Below are 22228 nucleotides of genomic sequence, written 5' to 3'. Positions count from 1 at the left end.
ATGATGCAAAAATTATTTGATATAATGTAAATAACTATTTGGGAACACTGATCAAGTATAAACGGATAAGTATTTTAATACCGACTAGTTTCACCAAACTTAAGCTGTTGGCATCGTCAGGGTACAAGCACTGAGGTTAAAACATATCACAAAATAGATCTTAACTGTAAATTCTAAAAATTATAGTTACAAACTAAAATAGCATTTAACGTGAATAATACACGTATCGCATGTACATGATTTACTAGATGTTGCTAAGGAACATTCTATAGTTAGCATTAAAGTTCATTTCTTGTGTGTTCAGAGATCTAATTAGGGTTTTCCATATCTCTAGTTCCTGTTAAGATTATCTGTACTGCGTGCAACTATGGCTGCTTCTTTAAACATTCGAGAGCGGTAGTCTTCCTCTATGTAAGGGGTACAACTTTTGTCCCACTCAATGATATGGTTTGTTGTGGAGAAATGTGATGACAGGCCTGATGTGTTCCTTCTGCGTAATCTCTGAGCAGCCACAAAGAGAACAAGAAGACACTCAATATATTACAACAATCGCCATTCCGTATGTGAGCAGTATTTTTAACAAGCTCGCTAATCTCCTCAAACTACACAGAATAAGAGTGACATTCAAACCTATAGAAACAATTCGTAAACTACTATGATCTCCAAAAGATACCATCCTTTCTATAAGTATGCTGGAGTCTATAATATCTCATGCTCGTGTGGTTCAAGTTACATCGGGCAGACTTCGAGAAGCCTTGAGATTAGGCAGAAGGAACACATTGGTTATGTTAAAAATAACAGACAAGACATATCAAGCCTGTCATCACATTTCTCCACAACAAATCATATCATTGAGTGGGACAAAAGTTGTACCACTTACATAGAGGAAGACTACCGCTCTCGAATGTTTAAAGAAGCAGCCACAGTTGCACGCACTACAGATAACCTTAACCGGAACCAAAGTTTAATACTTCCAGAGATATGGAAAACCCTAATTAGATATCTGAACACACAAGAAATGAACTTTAATGCTAACTACAGAACGTTCCTTAGCAACAACTAGTAAATCATGTACACGTGATACGTGTATTATTCATGTTCAATGCTATTTTAGTTTGTAACTATAATTTTTAGAATTTACAGTTAAGATCTATTTTGTGATATGTTTTAACCTCAGTGCTTGTACCTTGACGATGCCAACAGCTTAAGTTTGGTGAAATTAGTCGGTATTAAAATACTTATCCGTTTACACTTGATCAATGTTCCCAAATAGTTATTTACATTAGTTCTGTGATCAAGAAAATACACGCTCATTATTATTTGATATATTTTTCATTCATATGGTTCTTCTGGTTAAATGGCTATAAATTATCCCCACTGACAGAACACTAAACACTTATCTGCCTAAATAGTTCGAAACAACTATTCTATGATAAAAATATTTCTCAAAAAGCCACTCAATATTTGTTTAAAAAATTCCAAGTTTTTACCTCTTCCTCTCTAGTTCTGAAACTTCTCTGTTTTTCTTCTGATTCAAAAGTACATCCTTGGTCTCTTTCTAATATTCATGTAGCCTCAACTGCTATGGTCAAAGTGACATTCAGCTGAGGCACACAATGAAATGGCACACATATGAAATGCGATTCATTTCTGTCAACTTGATATGTCTCGATTAGGTGAACTATGGCATTAATACAAATTATTATATTTACTGGCAGGACATGACACTTCATCACAATTCTTTATTTTTATTTTTTTTAAATTTAAGTCCTTTTCAATTCTAATATCCAATCTTATTCAAAGAATCCTATGAATAATCCTGATAATTTCATATCAGTCCTCCATATTACAACTTCCTGTGGTATTATAGATAACTCTTATTGTCCAATTCCCTTTTTGATGTCTGCCACATCATTCTACTTGAAATTGCTGGCCATTCAAGAAGATAATCTTAATGTTTAGTATTAAATATCATAGTTACTCCTTTTTCCTGATTATTCTGCCTTAATATAACATCTTATATTCATTCTTTAAAAGAATCATGCCTGGTTTTCTTTCTTGTTTCAATAACACCATTTATGTCAATGTAGTACTTTTCTCCCATTGGCACTTCTTACAATGGTGCTTATCTTAAGCTCTGCTGATGATGAGTTAGAATGCTACAGTAGCTGAGTTTTTCTTATTCACCCTAATTCCCTGGAGGGAAAAAATCTGGGGGAAGGGTGGAGAAAACCCCAGTCTGCATGAAATCCCACTGTCATACAATCATTTTGTTTTGGTGTAAGCCTATAAGAATACAATTTAGGTGGCTAAATCTGAAATTTCCAGTCAATCTTCATGTACACAATGAGAAATTGACATTACATTTCATCAGAAACCCTAGTCAGTTCTCCACATTCCTTAAGAAGGCTATGCTGAGATCTCCTAGCAGTTATGTACTTTTACCTTTAAGTGACTAACAAAATATCCACAACAGAATATAAACAATGGTAAATAGCCTGTTATTTATTATTATTTTTTTTTGGGCGCATTTCCTTTTAATATATAACTACTTGGTGATTTCATATTTTGCATCTTCTTTCAGATTCACTATTTCTTTCTTGTTCGATTCTTTCTAAAAAAAAAAAAAGCGTACAATTACAGAATACACTAAAGGGCACAAAAAAAAAGCAGGCCAAAATATTTTATGCATTATGATTCAGTTACATATTGTTCACTAGTTAACCATCCCATAAGCAGCAACACCATGGCAATGAGTAATGGGTGCATACATCTTTCAGTGAACTGTTTTGTCATGACATCAGTGCTTTTGGAGATATAAATTAATATAAAACTTATATATTTAATGAGGAGGAAGTTAGTAGCATAAAGCAAGTGTCAAAGGATAATCATGCAGCAGTATGTGGAGATTTGCTCAATAGAGATATGGTGAGTAACAGGGTACATAAAATATGTCATAACATCTTTGAGACATTGAGAACGTGGAGACAAACAGATAGGTGGCATGGAAGGAAGGAAAAGGCATCAGAATTAATGGTAGTTGTGGGTTCAAATGATTTTCATGGTGGAAAAAAAGGATCGTAGATAGGGTTTAAGGAAGCAGTAGGAGGTAATGGATAACAGTGTTATTGGGAAAGTAGTTCATATGTTGAGATATGAAATGAAAAGGAAAGATAGCTGAATTATACAATGCAAAGGATGTTCAGTTTGTGAATATATGGAGTGAATTTAAAGGGAAGTTGCATGGTTTAAGACTGATGGATTGCATTTGATTGGTTTTTTCTGTTGGACATTTGGGAAAACCATCGCATGCTGAGAGTACACAGAGCCAAGACAGAGTTAGTTCAGAATGAGATTCTCGATTGTGAAACAGATTGTAAAAGGACAGAAAGAAGATGAATATCATCATCATCATCAAATTCCTGCCATGTACTCTCAACGGGTGTACAGGATATGATAGTACTACATGAAAAAAAATTACATCATTACTAACTTCCTATCTACAAATTTCCTCCAAATTAGTCTGTTACTTGTCAAGACTCCAACATTATCAGATCTTGCATTATAATCGCCTAAGGCACTTTGTACCATATCGATCCACCTATATCTTGGTCTTCCTCTGGGTCGTTTTCCTGCCAACCTGGCAGAGAACACTTGTTTTGCTAATCTTTCTTCACCCATTCTGTTTAAGTGACCATACCACTGAGATTAGCTCTGCTAACGCATTATTGGATACTGACAATGTCAAGTTCTTTCCTAATATCCTCGTTTTTAATATGATGTTGCCATTGATGCCATCTGTTTACGCCTCTACTCTTTCTCAGGACTCTCATATTTGCGGTCTCTAGTCTTTGGTCAAGTGTTTTACTTCTGACCCAGCTCTCAGATCCATAAGTTAAAACTGGTTTGAACACTGTCTTGTATACAGCTAATTTAGTGTTCTGACAAATTTCTCTCTTATTCCATATGAATTTATTCAATTGACTTCCCACCATACCAGATTTGCTGATTCTCTTGTCTATTTCCATATTTAATTTACCATCTTCACTAAAAATCGTGCCTAAGTAACTGAAATGTTTTACTTGTTCTACAGGTTCTCCATTCACAACACAGTTGACATTTTCAATGATTCTGCCTATTTTCATTGTCTTTGTCTTTTTATTGCTGACCTTCATACCATATCTATTACAACAGTTATTCAATTTAGTCAGAGAATCTTGCAGACTTGTAGAGGATTTCTTTAGAAATATAACATCATCTGCATAAAGCAAAGAGCTGACATTAACATCTCCAATTTTGATATCATGTTTAATACCACTTTCCTTCGTAATGTGATCCATATAGATAATGAATAACAGAGGGGATAGTGTACATCCTTGTCTCACACCAGATTTAACATTAAACCATCTTCCTGTACTTCCTTCAATTCTAACTGCTGACTTACAACTCAAATAAAGACTAAGTATTGCTTGATATAATGCCCCACTGACACCATATAACTGTAGCGTACCATATCCCACCAACATGGCATGGTGGTGTTGGTTGGATAGCCTTAAAGAGAGTGGAATTGTTATGTTTATGTATAATGTAAGTAGTATCAGAAATAAGAGAGCTGAGTTTGTCCCATTGATGGAGTCAGTATGCCCAATTAGTGAAACTTGGTTGTTTGAGGATGATGTACAGTCAAATACAGAAATAAAAGGATATAGAATTTTAAGAAGGATAGGAAGGGAAAACAGGAGTGGGAGGGGTTAAGGTTGCTGAGAAATTGCGTTCACTAAGAGTGGAAGCTGAAAATGGTAGTACGTGTTTAGATTTTGAATCACTTTAGCGTGAAGTTGAAATTAAGAGTCCCGGAAATTTAGAGGGCACTAAATGTGAAATGTGTGGATGGAAAGTAGAGACAATGTATGCGAAAAAGGAGAATGAATATGTTGAATTTCTATGGATAACTATCTTAAACAGCATCTGATATAAGCAACTCAAAGTTTTAGAGTGTTTGATTTCATGATATTAATTATTAATAAGGTCATTAATAAGGTTATTAACATTGCCACCAGATGGTGAGAGCGATCCCAAGGAGTTTTCCCAAATTTCCCAAACCAGTACTTCACCATCTGGTGAAGTACTGATTTGGGAAAAAGAAAGTTACTGTCGAGAAGAGATATATGTGTAATTTTACAGTGGTGATTATGATGAGCTGTGAAGAAACAGTGGGAACAAAGCATGGAAATTAATTAGGAAGAATCTGATACAAGCATTGTGTTAAGTGGATAAATACAATAGTAGTGAAATGGATAAAGAGTGAAATAATGCAAGCAGTGTGAAAAAAGATGGTCCAAAGATAATACAAAGATTCTTGTACTATGTGTTAAATGAAAGGAAGAATAATTATGGAAGAGAGTGATAATAGTATAGTTATATAACAGCGATGCAGTGGCAAGATATATAGTGACGTTATTTAATGAGCATTTTATCAGTGAAATCATACTACCATAAATAATGCTGTGTAATAAGTAGAAGGGAAACAATTAACAAGTGTGTGTGTGGGGGGGGGGGGCGGATTAGAGGTGAAAGAATCAGATGTATTAAGTATTGATTAACTCCAAGTTAATAAGGCTGTGGGAATAGACAACATATCACCATGTATTTTTAAGCAATGTGCAAAACAGTTAGTTATGCCCTTGTTTGATGAAAGTCATACAGCAGAAAATGTTCCTAATGATTGGAAAGATGGTAAAGAGCATGGTTCTAGGATAGAAATTGTTCAATAACCACTCTGTATATATGGAGTGGTAGTCAAGGTATTGGAGAGGTTGGCTAGGAAAAGAATACAGAATTACACATATGGCCATTAGATTTATTACGGTCAGCATAGGTTTGTAAAGGGTTGTTTTGTTTTAGAAATATATCTGCACTTTATGATGATGATGATGAATGGATTAATTGTGTATTGAATGAATTAGAAAGATTCATACAAATCTAATGATATTCTTGGACTTTGCAAAGGCATTTGATAATTATCTTATGATAGGTTGGTGTACAAAATCAGAGGATTTAATGGATAATAGATTGGCTAGATAGTTGGAGACCAGCTCTCTGAATGATACCAGCACTTGTGTATGATGAAGTGGTATCTCAGAAAAGGAGGGTAACCAGTGGTAAGCCACTAGGCCCTGTTGTTTAATTTGTATGTTGATGGTATTTTATGAGCAATGAATGAGGATCTTCAGCAGTTTGTTGATGATACAAAGTTAGAGAGAATTTATGAGGAAGAGCTTGCTGATGTTAATTTTGTTAATTTGCTGAAATTAATTCATATGAATACTTTTTTTCCTTAGACAAATGAGTGGGATTGTAGTTTTCTTACAGATAAGTGAGCTTTGGAGTATGGAGATAAAAGGCTGTGTACTGTATTGGTGGAGGTGTGCTTCAGGAAGTCAATGAGATTCAAGATCAGGGAGTGATGAGAGACAGTGGACTGAAGTTTAGAAAGCACGGTGTAAACATTGCAGAGACTGCACATTGCATTGCTACTATGATTAGATATATGTTGACAAGTGGGGAAAGGAGGAAGTTGTGCTGCCATATAAAGCACTGGTTAGACCAAACATGGACTAATCTGCTCTGATTTGGTCATCTAGTTTTCAAAGTGATGTGGAAACATCAGAGAAGGTCCAGAGAAAAGCAACCAAGGAATTATTAGAACACTGGAATGTTAGTTGTAGAGAGGGGGTTAAAGGAGTGTAAATTACAGTTTGATAAATAGGCGATACGATATGGATGTTTAAGTTAGTGAAAGAATTTTACTGCATTAATACAAAGAGAATTATAAAAAGAATTATATGGAAGATGAGAGAGAGAATAAGCAAGAAGCAATCCCAGGATACTGTGTATTGTGGTGAAGAGAAGTGTGAGGGACAGATTTTTTTTTTTACATGGAAGATTGTGTGGGTGAATTAAACACATTATCAGAAAGCACTGTGAATGCTGGAAGTATCAAACAAGCCTAATATTCAATTATTCAATAATTCAAGCTTAAAGTTCAATAGGATAAACATTTGGATGAGTGGCCATCCTACATTGAATATGCCAAATATGTCATAATGATAATAATATTTATGTATGGTTATTATGGGACAGGTTTGCATCATATGCTCCACTGAATGAGACAAAAAAATAATTTTTGATAAGTGAGAATACTAATGTACAAAATTCAGGACATGATAGTTATACAAAACTGAAAACCTTACCTTTAACAGCCTGTGCAAATTTTTCATCTGTTTGAAGAATATTTCCTTTAATTAATTCTAATGGCCCTGGTCGATGTGAGATTCTGTCATTCAAATCATCAGCTAGTTTTGCTTTCTTTAACTGACGCTGTTTATCTTGAAGACTTGGATCAACAGTTGTATCTACAAATTGAATCAAATTATGGTATCGAATTCCAACAAACATTCAGCAAGTGAGAAACTAAAATTACAATAATCTATGAAAGGAAAAAGTAAGATAATCTACATATATGCAAGCAAACAGAGCCAGACAGTAAATAGTTATTTTGTAGCCAAACTACTTTTGTAACATACACAGCTTCTGCTTAACCTTCAATTTAAAAAGTTGTAGCTTTGAGATTTTCAATAACTTTTCCATAAGCAAGCAAAGGTTGCTTCACTGTAAAGCAATTCAGCTACTACAAAATGGTTAAGGTTTACTTAAGTGAAGTGAAATTTATAAAATGCACTATTGGCATCTACTATAAATTTAATACAGATTTTCTGTAGATTTAATAATATCTTAATGCATGTAGAACAGCTATTTTTTTTGCGACCCAGATTGATTCTCCAAATATTGTGCTCTTAATGATGATCTATTCGAAAAACTTTCATTGCTTAAGGGAAACAAAGAGCTTACAGAAAATAAACAATTAACACATTTCACTTGTTTGTGTATGTGATTTTAAGACAGAACAGTTTACATTTCAATTTAATTGCTTCTGTAGCATTCATTTTAACATGCTTCAAATTTTTCAATACAGCTACAGTCTGGAAAACTATAAATGCATTACATTTCATATGGTTATTACATATTTCATCGCTCAGTGTGCAACCAACCCTGCTTATTAGAGGCCTGGGGTGGTTTTATAAAAACGTTCCAGGCTTTGTTTCCAGAGCGGAGTTTTGTGATCAGCTAATCACTAGCCCATCCACACTAACAAATTTACATATTTCTTTATAGGCGTTGTTAAAGTGTTTGGTGTTGTTAATACCATTAAAAAAAGGGGCATGAATAACTGTCAACACCTAAGCTTATCTGTTAGATTTTGCAAAGGTGTATCATCCAGGTGGTGATTTTACAGTGGCTGATGTTACAGATACTACAGAGATGTATATCAACATTGAGGTAGATGAACACAATGCGTTTACCATATTAAAAAAATATGAATGTGAACACAGCAGTAGGAATGGATGGCACATCAGCCCATGTACTAAGTCAATGAGCAAGAGAATTGGCATTGTCTCTGATAAAGTTGTTCAATTTAAATCTCATCTCTGGCAGGATTCCAAAGGAGTGGAAAGAGGTTAAGATAGTACCATTGTATAAACGTGGCTCCAAGACAAAGATAGCAATGATTTTCAGGTTTGATAATGATAGTCAATTTAATGTTGCAAAATGTAAGGTTATGCACTTTGGGTTGAAAAGGTTGCATGTTATCATATGGATAGTATTGGTTTGCAAGAAATTGATGAGGTACTTGGGAATAATGGTGGACAAAGAGCTAAAGTTCAGAGGATATTTTCAAAAGTTGGTAAAACAGCTCAATGAATTACTTGGATGTTGAAAAACACAATAACACAATAATAAGGAAGTTATTATCCCTCTTGATAAACTATGATTTGTCCACATCCTGACCACTATGCACAGATTTGGTCACCTGGGTTTCTTGTGGACAAGGAGATACCTGAAAAGATTGAGACGAGTGACCAAGATGATGACAGGTCTGTGGAATACTCCTTGCAAGGATAGGCTGAAGGTTTGTGGGTTACAAAGTTCGGTTGATAAGTGGAAAAGAGGGAACTTGATAAAAACTTTTAAGATATTAAAGAAGTTTAATAAAATTGATGCAAGTGAAATTTTTCAATATATGACAAATAGAGAACTAGGGACTATCTGTGGAAGTTGAGTAAAAGTGTGGTTTGTAGGAGTGTGCAGACCAGATTTTTTTTTATGGAGAGTAGTGAGTGAGTGGAATGGATTGCTAGAATTAGTTGCGATTTCACTGATGGTGTGGATTCAAGGAGAGGAATGATAGAATTTGTGTGTATGATGGTTGATTTGGATCGATCTCCCACGATGAGTCTCCAAACTATGGAGATGCTGTAAATAATAATATATAAAAGAATATATGATACAAGAACATATGATATATATATATCAGTTACATTTAGTCTATACTTGATATTACTGTGTTGTCCTAACCATTTGTCTCTAATCACCTTTGATTTAAATTTTATAATTATGGGCATTACTTCGTTTTTCTGCCCAATAGGAACAAGATGCATAGACTCGATATCATCTTCATTATGGCTAACTTTAATTTTACATGCAAATCTTCTTTAATGCTTTATGTGCTTTTTCACATGACAAATGAAAAACACCAACAATTTTAAAGTTTGAATTTACTGCCTGTTGATTCAATTTATCCACAAATTCCTGAGTTTTTTTAAGTTCTCTACATAGCTCCAAATTTGCATGTTTCTAGTTCGGCATTTTTAGCTTTCAGTTCATTAATTCCTGAAGTCAGGCCAACAATGATAGGCAGAAAATCATCTATTTTATTTGAAGTATACTCTACCAAACTTCTTCAGTCATTAAGATTTTTTTTTTTTTAGAAAAAAAGATCTTTAACTATTTTTTTTTTAAGTTAAAATTATTAGGCTGAAAATGATATGTATATTAAATAATTTATACTACAACCTATTTAACACAATTGAGTATAACAATTTCCCAAACTTTTGGGATGGTAAGGCAGTCATTATGATTAAGGTTTGGTTGATGAAGTAAAGGCTTCAGTACTTTCTGTGAATAGCTGTTCATATCTGTATATAGATCTGTGCGATAGCTTTGTGTTTTCCCATTGATCGATCTTACTGTTTGTATTTTCAATTCCATGATGTGCCAGGCCAGATTTGTGTGGTCTGATGAGCCAGATGTGGTCTTAATGTTAAGAAATACATTTTATTTACTGATCTTCCCATTTGCATGTAGTATGACAGATTGCATGAACATGGAAGTTAGTATACTGCAGATAGCATGACTATTAAGAGTTTGTCTTTTGGAGAGGGTAACAGAATGCAAATTTGGTTATTGGATTTGAAGGTAGCAATAAGTGGATATTGCACAGGTCTTGTTATACAAGAAAGTCTTATTCCTAAACTTCTACAGCACAGAAGAGCAATCTTCTGTGCTATAAGAAAGCTACAACTGAAACAGGGTAAGCTAAATGCTAGAATCTCATTTTTTAAAAAATGCAGACAGGTGAAACTAATACCAATCTTCACTAAGATAAAATAAGTTCACCAGATGCTCAATAAAAAGTATATTGAAGCCAACCATTCTTTATTGCTTAACCAACTATGAGTTTCAAAAAAGGAATTAGTTTTAAATATTATAAAAACATCAGAAATGGAAAATCTGTCAACTACTTTAAATCCCTACTAACTAAATGTTATTGATATTTCAAAAAATGCAGGTACAAGAGCCCTTTAAAATAGTACCATAAATCTAAATAAGAAATATGCAATGCTACTGGGAGGACTGCAGAAAAATACAACCATATTACCTGCAGACAGGTGGGCAGTTAATCTATCTAGCTGTCTGCTAACAGAAGATGATAATTGTTGGAAGTTTTTTCACTTGGGTTATCCTATAAATTAAAGATACCAAGAATTTATATACTTGGTCTAATCCTTTATCCAAGTGTAAGCAAACAAAGTTTGCACATGAAGTAACTTCATGATAGAGCAATTCGTATATAGAGGCCAATGAGATAACATTAATTGCTTTAGTATTCTATAATGCAATGCACATATCCTTATAGATATGGATAATGTTATGTATTATGGGAAGGGCCACTACCCAGACCAGTTTCAACATTTCTTGAGGTCTCATCAGTTGGAGCCAGACCCAGAGGAGATACTAAGGTTTAAGTAATGCAGAAGTCCTATTTTCATATACAAGTTGCCAAAAGGTGTCACACCTTATAATTTAATTATTCTGGATTAGAGAAAGTTGTTGGAAGTTTTTTCACTTAGTTATACTATAAATTAAAGATACCAAGAAATTATATACTTGGTTTAATCCTTCCCATAATGCAGAGCATTATACATACCCACAAGGATATGTGCTTTTATGGGATACCAAGGCAAGTGATGTGAAGTCATCAGCGTCTTTATATGAGTTGCCCCAGTCCTGAAAATACTTAAGGTGCAAACTTCGTTTGCTTACACTTGGATAAAAAATTAAACCAAGTATATAATTTCTTCATATCTTTAATTTATAGAAGATGATAGTTACCTGTTAGTGGAAAATCAAATAGATTAACTGCCCACCTGTCTGCAGGTAACATAGTTGTATTTTTCTGCAATTCTTCCAGTAGCATTGCATATTTCTTATTAAGATTTATGGTACTTTCTCATAGTTCAACATGCTGGGGGCAATAAGTCTGTCATTTCACTCAAACAAATTCCCTACCTTCATGCACAACATTAAAAAGAATATCAGTCACCTTTCCAGTGATCAAGCTAAGAGCCTTCATTTTGAGGTCACCAAAGTCATTTATGATGTGAAATGTCCAGAAACGAATTGAAATGAAAGCCCTGAAGTCTCTAAAATGCAATAAAAACATAATCAAAAAGGGAACAACACCATTGTAGTGTACGAGACTCTAAATCCTACAAATGGAAAATGAAACTATTACTACAATTAAATGTTGGATATTTAAGATCCAACATTATTTCATAGTCAAATGTATGTAGAAACTTTGAAAGTTTCAAAATTTTCACCAGAGAGAGCTTATGAGAATACAATCCTCAGCATCAGAGTTCACTTAGCTTGCACAACCTGAGAGACATGAGTATTGCCCAAGTGTCCATATATTCGGCTTTTATTAGTGTATTTTGCTCAGGTTTCCTAGAATGACAGCTGTTTCAAACTAGTTGTTCTCTTCAGAGAACAAGCAGAAACCTTAAGAGAGCAAGAACTCTCATTCAATACTAAAGAAATGTGATGTCAGAGAGTTGTATTTTTCATAAGTGAACCCTCGGCCAGTGCATAACAGTATTTATCAAAAGAAAGTCATACAGCTACATGTTGGTGAAATGAAGCCAAATGGCTATTTCTTTTGATAATTACACCTTCAATATCAGAATGCATACTTTCAGACTGGTAAAGATCTTACCAAAATCCAATTTAATAAACTATTGGACAAAATGGCATCCATAAAATCCATAAATCAAGAAACTATTAAAAAAAACTCAGAACCTATCATACAAGATCTCTTCCCCTCCCCCAGAATATATGGATCACCAAAACTACGGAAAAATAATTGTCCAGTTAAGTCTATTGTGAATTCTACAGATAACCTCACCTACATACTTGAAATGTTTGACAAAATCTTGAAACTACAAAGTGTCAAGATTGTGTCAAACCTTCTCCATCCTCTTATTGGCAACTCAGCTTCTTCAATAAAAAAAAATAAAATAAATAAAATTTTAAAAAAATAAAAAAACTGTGCAGAATTTTTCACAAGGATATAAGAAATTAAACTGACAACTTCAGATATAATGGTGAGCTCTGACATCACATCCCAAAACAATGGACATTCTAGTCAAGTATTTCTAGCAGACATAATGAACCTATTTGAATTCACAATCACATCAGGATACTTCACAAGGAAATAACTACTATACCAACAAGTGGAAAGAACTGTGATGGGTTCAACACTATCAACTACCCTAGCACACTTTTATCTGGAACATTTGGAAAAAAAGAATCTTTGCTCTTGACCCAAAACCATCCATCTGGCTACAACACATAGATAACATTTTTGCAGTATGTTATCACATAGAACTAGAACTACATTCATTTTTACATAAAATCAACACCCATAACTCTGTCAATTTACAGAGAAAATTTCCACTCAAACCTGGAATAAGATGGACCACAGAACAACCAAATGGAACAAGATCACAAATTGATAATATTTTAATCAATGGAACGTGGGTAGGATCAAATCAAAATTGCAGAGCATACAATAGTATAGAAATAAACACTGATCACAAAATAGTAAGTGCACATACACTATCTACCAATAATGGTCTGGACATAGCAATTTACAATTGATACCAGCAGGTGAACCCTAATATCAGGTATATTCAACTTTGGTTTTGATCACTTCTTGCACTCTTTGAGGGAGGCTTTCTACCAATGTGGGGCAGACATCAGGTGGAATTTGTCTCCATTCCTCCATCAAAGCAACACTGAGTTCAACTAAAGATCGAGGATACGCTGCTCTGGACCTCAATCGCCATTCTAATTCATTCCACAGGTGTTCAATGGGGGTTGAGGTCAGGACTCTGCATAGGACAGGGCAGTTGTTTAACACTCATGATAGTAACATGGGTCCATTCCATAAAAACTCCACAGTGTAGGCAGCACCTCATTATCCAGAATATCAAGGTACTAAGCTGCCTTCATGGAACCACAGACAACGACTAGTGGTCCCACTCCAAACCAGCTAAATGCACCCTACACTATTACTCCTCCACCACTAAACTTTACTGTAGGTACTACACACTGTGATAACAAGCATTCACCAGGTTGCCTCCACACCCAGCCATCAGACTGGAAAAAAGTGAACTTTGATTCATCGCTCCAGAGTACCGTTTTCCACTGGTCAATTGCCCAGTTCACATGCTCTTTGCACCAGGTTAGACGAGCCACCTTGTTTGTTGTGATGTTCAGTGTATGTGCCACTGCTCTTCTGTGGAAACCCAGTAAATGGAGTTCTTTTCGTACAGTATTAGTGCTCTCTATGGTGTTACTGGCACTCTGAAACTCATCATCGATTCTCTGTGCCAATCATATGCAATTTCTGCATGTCACCCGTTTTAACACCCTCCTGTCCCTGTTAGTCATTTTTGGCAGTCCTGGGTGTATCCATACGTGCCATTGCCACTCAAGGACATGCCACTAATGTGACAATCCACAATGATACCTCCCTCGAAGTCACTGAGCTCATGTTATGTTGTCATACCATCTGTATTCAACTGCTATGATGAAATACTGCTTCCTACTATCCGTACACAGGTTTTTATGTTATTAACAAACCTGGAATGTTCTATAACTGCAAATAACAGGGCTGTCTGGATAATTATTGGTAGATAGTGCATGTTGTGTAGCCCTAAGGTAAGGTTGACAAGGCTTTCTCCACTTCACTGGAGAATAACAAGAAAATCAGTAGCCAAGACATTTGCAATGGACAATCTTGAAACTTGGAATGTTTTAGAACTTCAGGGTAATCAAGTTAAGAATGGAAAGCACTGCCACCAACAAAACTATGGATAAAATCTGAGGCAGGAGAGAAGCCCATTTATAAATTGAAATGAAAGTAAGAAGATCTCGGGTATTCCAGCATTGGTGGGAAAATCTGAAGAGAGAAAAACATCTATCTCAATATTGGCAAATGACCTGAAAGGAAACTATTGATCTAACTACACAAGATAACCCATTAGATGGCAGTTTTATAAGTCAAATTTGTGTTAGATGTGATCAAATGGCTAAAAATGTCAAATGTGACCACATATCTCCAAACATTTCCATGGCTTGGAAGGACAAAGTGGGATGCACACAAGCCATGGAAAGGATATGTGTAGTATTGGGCGAGATAAAATCTATTGAATATGAATTATATCTCTAATGAATATATCTGTATTGGTGGTAATTCGGTTGGTGAAGAATATAACTACTTTATTTTTCTCTAGATACTGCATCACTTAATCTACTGAGTCCCCCCCCCACCCTCCCATCATTATTGCTCACTGTCAGATTATCCTTGGTTTTTGTGTATTTTCATGCTTTGATAACAATAGAGCATAAACAAATATCACTTTAACATATCTGGAAATAGAACATAAATGTAAACAATGTAATATAAATATTTACAAGTGCTGCTTAACCATTATTGCTAATCTGAAGTCCTAAACTGTCACACATCAACAGATTATATTTTATCTAAGTCTATATTCTTTTTGAATATAGACTTAGTCTTCAAACCAGCAAAAAAGTCAGTAATCATTGCACATTTGTTTGTACCCTAACCAAAATATCAAAAAGAATGAAATGTGCAAAATGATGCATAGGAATTCAGTATGGTACGGCAATTTAGTATATATTACAGAAGTAGATAAATAAGTTAATAAAGTAAGAGAAAAATAGGTTGTGTAAAAGTCAATTACTTTGTTTCTTATAAGTATAAGTCATTATATGGATTAGCAGGATCGCTTAATTTCTGTTTCTCTTTAAGCTCATCTTAAAGAGAAACAGAAATAATAAAAATAAAAACAATACAAACCTTCTAAGATATGCTGTTGAATTAATTCCTGTCTGTCTGGACGTCTCTGGATCTTATTCTTCAAGATATCACCTGTCTGATTACAAATAAATGTACTTTTCATCAAAAATTACCAAATTTAAAAAGCAAACTAATATTCATTTGCAATAACATATGAAGGTAAGTAAGTTATGCACTATTGTGGTACAACAGTTTCATTTTTTGCACACACAAAAAAAATACTTAAAAGATTTAGCTTAAATGTCTTTTAATTCTGCACTTCCAATGCCCTATTATGATTCAACAAATGCAAATATAACTCCAGGGAGTCCAAAGACTCATTGAGAGAGAGTGTGCCAACAGCATCGAACGATTAAACTCCTTCCAACTACTAACCATGCTCAAACTAGCTTAACTTTTTGCGAGCCATTAGTAGCAGAGGCTCTACCAATCGACCAACCTTTGCTGCAAAAGGGTGACTTCTTAGAACAGATTACCTTTCCCTTTCTATGAAAAATAATAATATACAATACTACTACTAATCTTACATTATTCAGAACAAGAAATTTATATGCTATCCACGATTTTTTTAGAATTTTGAGTTTAATGCAATGATACCTCACTGATCCAAAAACTTTCTGAAACTACATTTTCATATTGCTCCTATAGTAATAGCAATGATAGAAAGAGCAAAGCTTATTTGGTGATGGAGATATCCCCTTACCAACCAAAGGTAAATTTACATTTCATGTAAAATTACATATAACATACAAAGACGTCTGTGACATGTCTTTTGTTTATTGCACCAAAATTGATTTTGAATTTTGGTTTCACATATAAATACAACCGAATATAGACGCTAGACAATCTTGTGCCTATTTCCTTTCAGCCGAGACAAGTTGCCAACGGCGTGCATTGGCTATTTCATTTGCGTTTGCACAAATTCATCATTATTTTTCAAATAATAATGAATTTGGTCCAGCAAATCACCCTCGCTCAAAAAATTGGCAGAAAAATGACCGCTTTCTGATTTTTAATTGGTACGTTAAGGAGTTAAGATATAACATAAAATTTCAGATGCAATTTCAGAATGTAGGGAATGACAAGATATTTAGAGCCAAACTTGATGAGTAGAAATATACAATATGAGAAAGGATGAAAATGAAGCTCACTTATGTGAAATTTCGATATGTACATTGAGTAGTTAAAAATGATGTATAAATATAAAAAGTAAACAATGCAGATGATCAATGAAATGAACTACAGGCACATAATTAGGTTACATTGATTCTAAATCCTTGTTAAGATTCAAATCACTATATTGACAGTTTCCCCACAGATTTCTAATAATATCAGTTGGAAAGAGCAGAACAGAAAAAAGAAAGCATTCTGTAATGTCTGTTATCATTGCATTCTTACTTCATGTAATGTGTGCATTTTTGTATGTTAACTTTGAAAATATGAGATGCTCATCAAAAAATATGCTACATATATTAAATGCTTCGTTTTTCCTTATGTAATTTACACGTAAAGCAAGGTCAATATCCCCAATTTAATTAGTATCAATAATCATGCTCTTCTACATACTGGATTATAGATCAGGATCTCACCTAATCTTAAAAGGAAAACTGTATTAAATTATTAAAACAGTTACATCATGGCCCAAAGATATTACCAAAAAATTAAAACCTTATCATGTCAAACCACTACAGCTATATGGAGTCCCAAAAAATCCACAAACCCAATACCTCTGCTTAGTTTCACCTGTAAACTTGTCAAGCAAAATCACCTGCATACACAGGTGACTTCTCCTTTATTACAAATTCTGTTCGATTCATAACCTTTATAAAAAAAAAAGTAATCTTATTCTAGAAGATTCAAATCATGGGCAGCTTTGATATTACTTCATTGTTTACTTAAGTACCAATGAGAGAGACCTTTGATCTTATTAAACAACACTTCCCCTCTAACTTTACTGAATTATTCAGATTTGTCATTTATTCAGGTTAGTTTCAGTGGAGAGAAAAAATATACAAAAACAGACAGATTAACCTCTTCTCCCCCATCCCTGCTAATTTATTTCTATATGGAATTTCTAGTAAACTAAGCATTCAACACAGCTGCACATATGCTGATCATCTACAGCAGCAAACAAATTAATCTGAACAAGCCAAATTTTCAACAAGTTTGGGATTTTTGTTCCAGTTCATGATAATTTTGGTTTTGGTTTCAATTGACTGGGTTTTTTTTTTTATGTTGGACCCATATACGAGAGGTTGGCTGGTCAACCTATAGTACTTTAGTACCATATATGAATAGTGGGATGGGAAAGGAGAAACTTGTTGACATTCGATTTAAAAGCCTGTATATTGTATTCCTTGGGAAATACATCAGGGGAAAGACTGTTCCACAGTTCAGCAAGAGCACGGATGAAGGAGGAGGAAAAGAAACTTGTTCTGTGGGTTTCAAGGTGTACTGTGAAGAGATGTTGGGCAGTGGCAGTACATGTTCATGGGTTTAGTACAGAGTGGGGGAGTTATTGATGCTATTTCAGATGAGCATTTTCCTTGAAAATATTTATAGAATATACAAATTGCAGAGATTATATGTGAAAGTGGGGGGGGGGGGGGGTGAGTTGATAAGAGATGGATTGTTTATCAGTCTAATATTGCTCTCCTCTGTATTGAGTCAAGCATTTTGAGGGAGCTTTTAGGAGCCCCATTCCAAATGTGAGAACAGTATTCGATAGCTGGGCGGATTTGTCATTTGTATAAGGTTAACAGCTGTTTTGAAGTGAAGTAACGTTTGAGCAAAAGAGAAAGCCTAGTTTTTTGGAATCTGAGGATGCAATGGCTGTGATGTATTTATGCCAGGAGAGGCCTGATGTCAAGGTAATTCCGAGAACAGAGATTTCATCTTGTCTGGGAACTTGAGTGTTATCAAAAACAATACTGGGAGAAAACGGTTCTCTTTTGTGGGAAATAAGATAGAACTGGGTTTAACTAGCGATGAAGTTCACAAGGTTATCTGAGTCCCATCGGAGGATGTCTTGGAGGGCCGAATTAAGGGAAGTTGCAGTTGATGTTCTGTGGGTTGAAGTGAGCTGTGTAGGGTAAGGTTTATCAAAGGAAAGGGAATGCAATGTGCTGTCATCTGCAAAACTGTGTATTGGGTTGGAGGTCAACTGAAGTAGGTCATTGACGTACAGAAGGAAGAGAGTCGATGAGAGAACTGAATCTTGTGGGACCCCCAGCATTAGTTAGATGGTGGGAGGATAGAGAGCCATCTACCATCACACATAGTGTGCATCCAGACGAAAGCTGGTAATCCATCTGCAGAAGTCCTGAGACAGTCCAAATGATGAAAGTTTGCTTAATAAGCCTTTGTGCCGTACCCAGTCAAAGGCTTTAGAGATATCAAGTGCAACTACTTGGGATTCGCCAAATTTTTCCATGGCATATGTCCAGAGATGGGTGATATATGAGAGCAGGTCACCTGTTGATTGGCATCGATGGAATCCATACTGGTGGTCGCTTAATAGCTGGGTACCTTCAAAGTAAAGTAGGAGTTGAGAATTCATGGTTTTCTCCATCACTTTAGATAGGATTAAGGTGAGTGAGAAAGGGCGGTAGTTAGATGGCAGCGATTTGTCACCATTTTTTGGGAATGGGTTGAATATAGGCCAATTTCCAGGCTTTGGGATATATACCGGAATATATATCCCAAGATATATACTCCTTTCTGGCAAAAGGATACAGGGGACATTGTAGGGCAGTTGGAATGGCTGGGGGCATTTGCCATTGTCAGTTATGCGTGCATTGGAGGCAAAGTGTGAAGCCAGGAGATTGGCTTTTTCTGTGAGTGATGTTGCAATTGAGCCATCTGGGTATGATATGGGTGGGAGTAGTGTAGGACAAAAGTTGTGATCAATTGCTTTGGCAAGAGAACAAAAGACACGCTGCTGCTAGGATAGGCTGCAAGTTTCCTGCTTTTTGCCTGTTCAAATTCTGTTTTGGAATCATTGATAATTTTTTTGGATCTGTTTCGGGCTTCGGTATAGGCACTGAAGGAGGATGGAGTTCTTAATTTGAGCCAGTTGTGGTATGCCTGATTTTTCATTTGTACAGCCTTGGCACATCTTTTGGAGAACCAGGATTTGGATAGGGGACGGCAATTCAGAGAAGTGTGGGGAATATATATTTTCATGCCAGTGAGGATTACTTTGGATATGTTCGGTGCATATATTTGGATTGGAAGACTGCAAACAATAGTCCAACCATGGGAATGAAGCATAGTAGTCTCGGAAGCTGACCCATTTGGCACTGTTATAATGCCAAACAACTCTTGTACAGGTGTGACTGTGTAAGCGTTGTTGCATGGGACAGGAGATGAGCACTAGGTTGTGGTCAGAACTGCCCAGGGGGCTCACTACATTCACTGTATATTTGGAAGGATCATTGGTAAGGAAGAGATCTAGGGTATTTAGGGAGTGATTTGGGTAATCTGGTATTCTGGTCGGCTTGTGAACAATTTGTGTAAGGTCGTTGGTGATGGCAAATATTTCTGAGTCTTTGCCTGCAGGATCTGTACAACTGGAAGAGGAAAGCCAGTTGGTGTTATGGACATTAAAATCACCTAGGAGGATGATTTCACTATTGGGAGAGTGGGACTGGAGAAAATCAACTTTTGAGGAGAGGAAATTAAAGAGCTCGGAGTGGCTGGTGGTATTAGGAGAGTGATAGAGACAGCAGATGAATTTGACTGAGTGGGGGAGGGATATTTTTAACCAAAGGAGGTCAAAGTTGTGCGATTCTAGGTTAGGTGCTCTCTGGAGGGTATTTTAGAATGGATATATGCACACACACCACCCTTGGGTGGTGTGTGTGCATATATCCATTCTAAAAGGAGTAATAGTGTATAGTTTGGATGGTTGAAATGGATAGTGCTAGGGGAAGGTGAAATTTGAGTTTCTGTTAAGAAGACTAGGTGGGGTTTGGTTGACTGTAGATGATAGTGGACACTATTAAGGTTGGAGTTGAGACCACGGATGTTGGTGTAGTGAATAATCAAGGGTCTGTGGGGCAGGGCTTTGACCGCAAGGGTCTTGCACATTTCCTATGCAGTGCCTGCATACTGATCTCCTTGGTGGCTATTAGTGGCATCACTTGGTTTTTGCACTAGTTTGGTTTGATTGTAGTCTATGGTCCAGCTGTTGTCTCCATTTTGGCGTTTTTCTTCTAGCTGTCTTCAGAGTTGGTGTCTTTGTTCCCTTTGTGCAAAAGTTAAGTCAGGACTAGCACGTACACATGATTGGGGGCAACTGTCCTTTAGCTTGCTATTCATCACCATTATTAATTTGGATGTGTCACAGATCACTTTCATGAGACGTGGAAAGTTCGTTCTGTCCTTTCTTTTGTTTATGAGTCTGAAACAATGACGTTTGATGATATTCCTGATGATATTGCATTCACCCACTAGTTTACTAATGTCTTCTTTTAAAGATTTACCGTTTTCCTCTGGTAAGTTCAGAATAATGGCGTTGAGTCTCATGTTTTCAGCCTCAAGCGACACATGTACCGTTGATGCAATTAAATCTCAGAGTTCATTAGCGGGTACAGATGCACTTGCAATCAGCCGTTGGTTCATTGAGTATCTCAAGCTTTGTTTCCAACTTTCGGATTTTGGACGAGAAAGTATTGATCATGTAATTAAAGCAAGGAATCTTGTTGTACTGGTGGATAGGAAAGAGATTTTCAACTCGTTTGCCTAGGTTCAGCAGCTGTTTACAGCAGAAAGGCACATTGAACAGAAAAAAGGCTGGTTCAGTTCAATAAAAAGCTTGAGCGCTGATTCATCTATTTTCAAGCAGGAAGTATGTAGCCAGTTGCAACAGAAATCGCACAATATACTTTTTTTCTTTTGGTAACTTCGGATTTGCAACTGCGACACTTTGTATTGTCTTTCGGTTTGTTGACTATCGGCTGCACTACGCTGATGGGACTCGAAGTAATCTTTCATTGTTGGCCTTTGTTGCCACCATCTTTACTTCACACGGTAGGCATAGCAGCGCTTTCACGTGGCTGTTTTTTTTTTATTGTAAAAATAACTGATATGAAGGACTATCGGTACTTACGAGTTATGTAGAAGTAATTGGCTCCTTAGTACCCTGTATTAAATACTTGCAAATACAATAAAATTATGGAGCACAAGTTTAACGAAACTTATTCACAGGTGCCACCCATCAGTGTTCCAAATAATTAATGCCAGCAGCACCCAGAGTTCTCAATGGCACCCTCACAAGTACTAACTGGGCTCAGGTTTGCTTAACTTCAGTGATCAGACGAGAACTGGTGCTTTCAAACCAATCTGGCCATGGACAAGTTGGTTGAGTACTGCATGTTCTAACTGTCTCTAATGTTTATTAATAGTGCTGTGCATTTTTAATAGTGTAAACAAGTTGACATTCACAACTTCTTCATTTTTAAATTTCATTCATTCTGTGTAGCTATAAAAAAAAAAAAGGATACATCTCCAAGAAAGCATTGAAAAATATATCCACTTTCTCAGCACACATCCATGACTCAAAGATAAATTGTCAATGAGTGTGGTGTTGGATTG

At 35.7% G+C, this 22228-nt stretch overlaps 1 protein-coding gene and 1 pseudogene across 4 annotated transcripts in view; both read right to left on the bottom strand.

Annotated features, from left to right (window-relative positions):
- Positions 1-22228, bottom strand: part of LOC150102880 (uncharacterized) — a 539029-nt gene that overhangs the window by 340476 nt on the left and 176325 nt on the right. For all 4 annotated transcript variants that reach the window (XM_090397682.1, XM_090397680.1, XM_090397684.1 and 1 more), the window contains exons 5-6: positions 15632-15707; positions 7254-7415 (exon numbers count right to left, since the gene is read on the bottom strand). In XM_090397682.1, coding sequence (XP_090253808.1) covers positions 7254-7415; positions 15632-15707 — 238 coding nt within the window. The remainder of the gene's footprint in view (positions 1-7253; positions 7416-15631; positions 15708-22228) is intronic.
- LOC150102881 (5S ribosomal RNA) lies at positions 21872-21988 on the bottom strand (annotated as a pseudogene).

The sequence above is a fragment of the Typopeltis vanoorti genome, chromosome 9 (genome assembly GCF_054136105.1).
Source record: "Typopeltis vanoorti isolate ZY-2024b chromosome 9, IOZ_Tvanoo_1.0, whole genome shotgun sequence".
Classification (NCBI taxonomy): Eukaryota; Metazoa; Arthropoda; class Arachnida; order Uropygi; family Thelyphonidae; genus Typopeltis; species Typopeltis vanoorti.
Note: the sequence above shows the minus strand (reverse complement) of the source record. Positions and strands in the feature narration are given on the sequence as shown.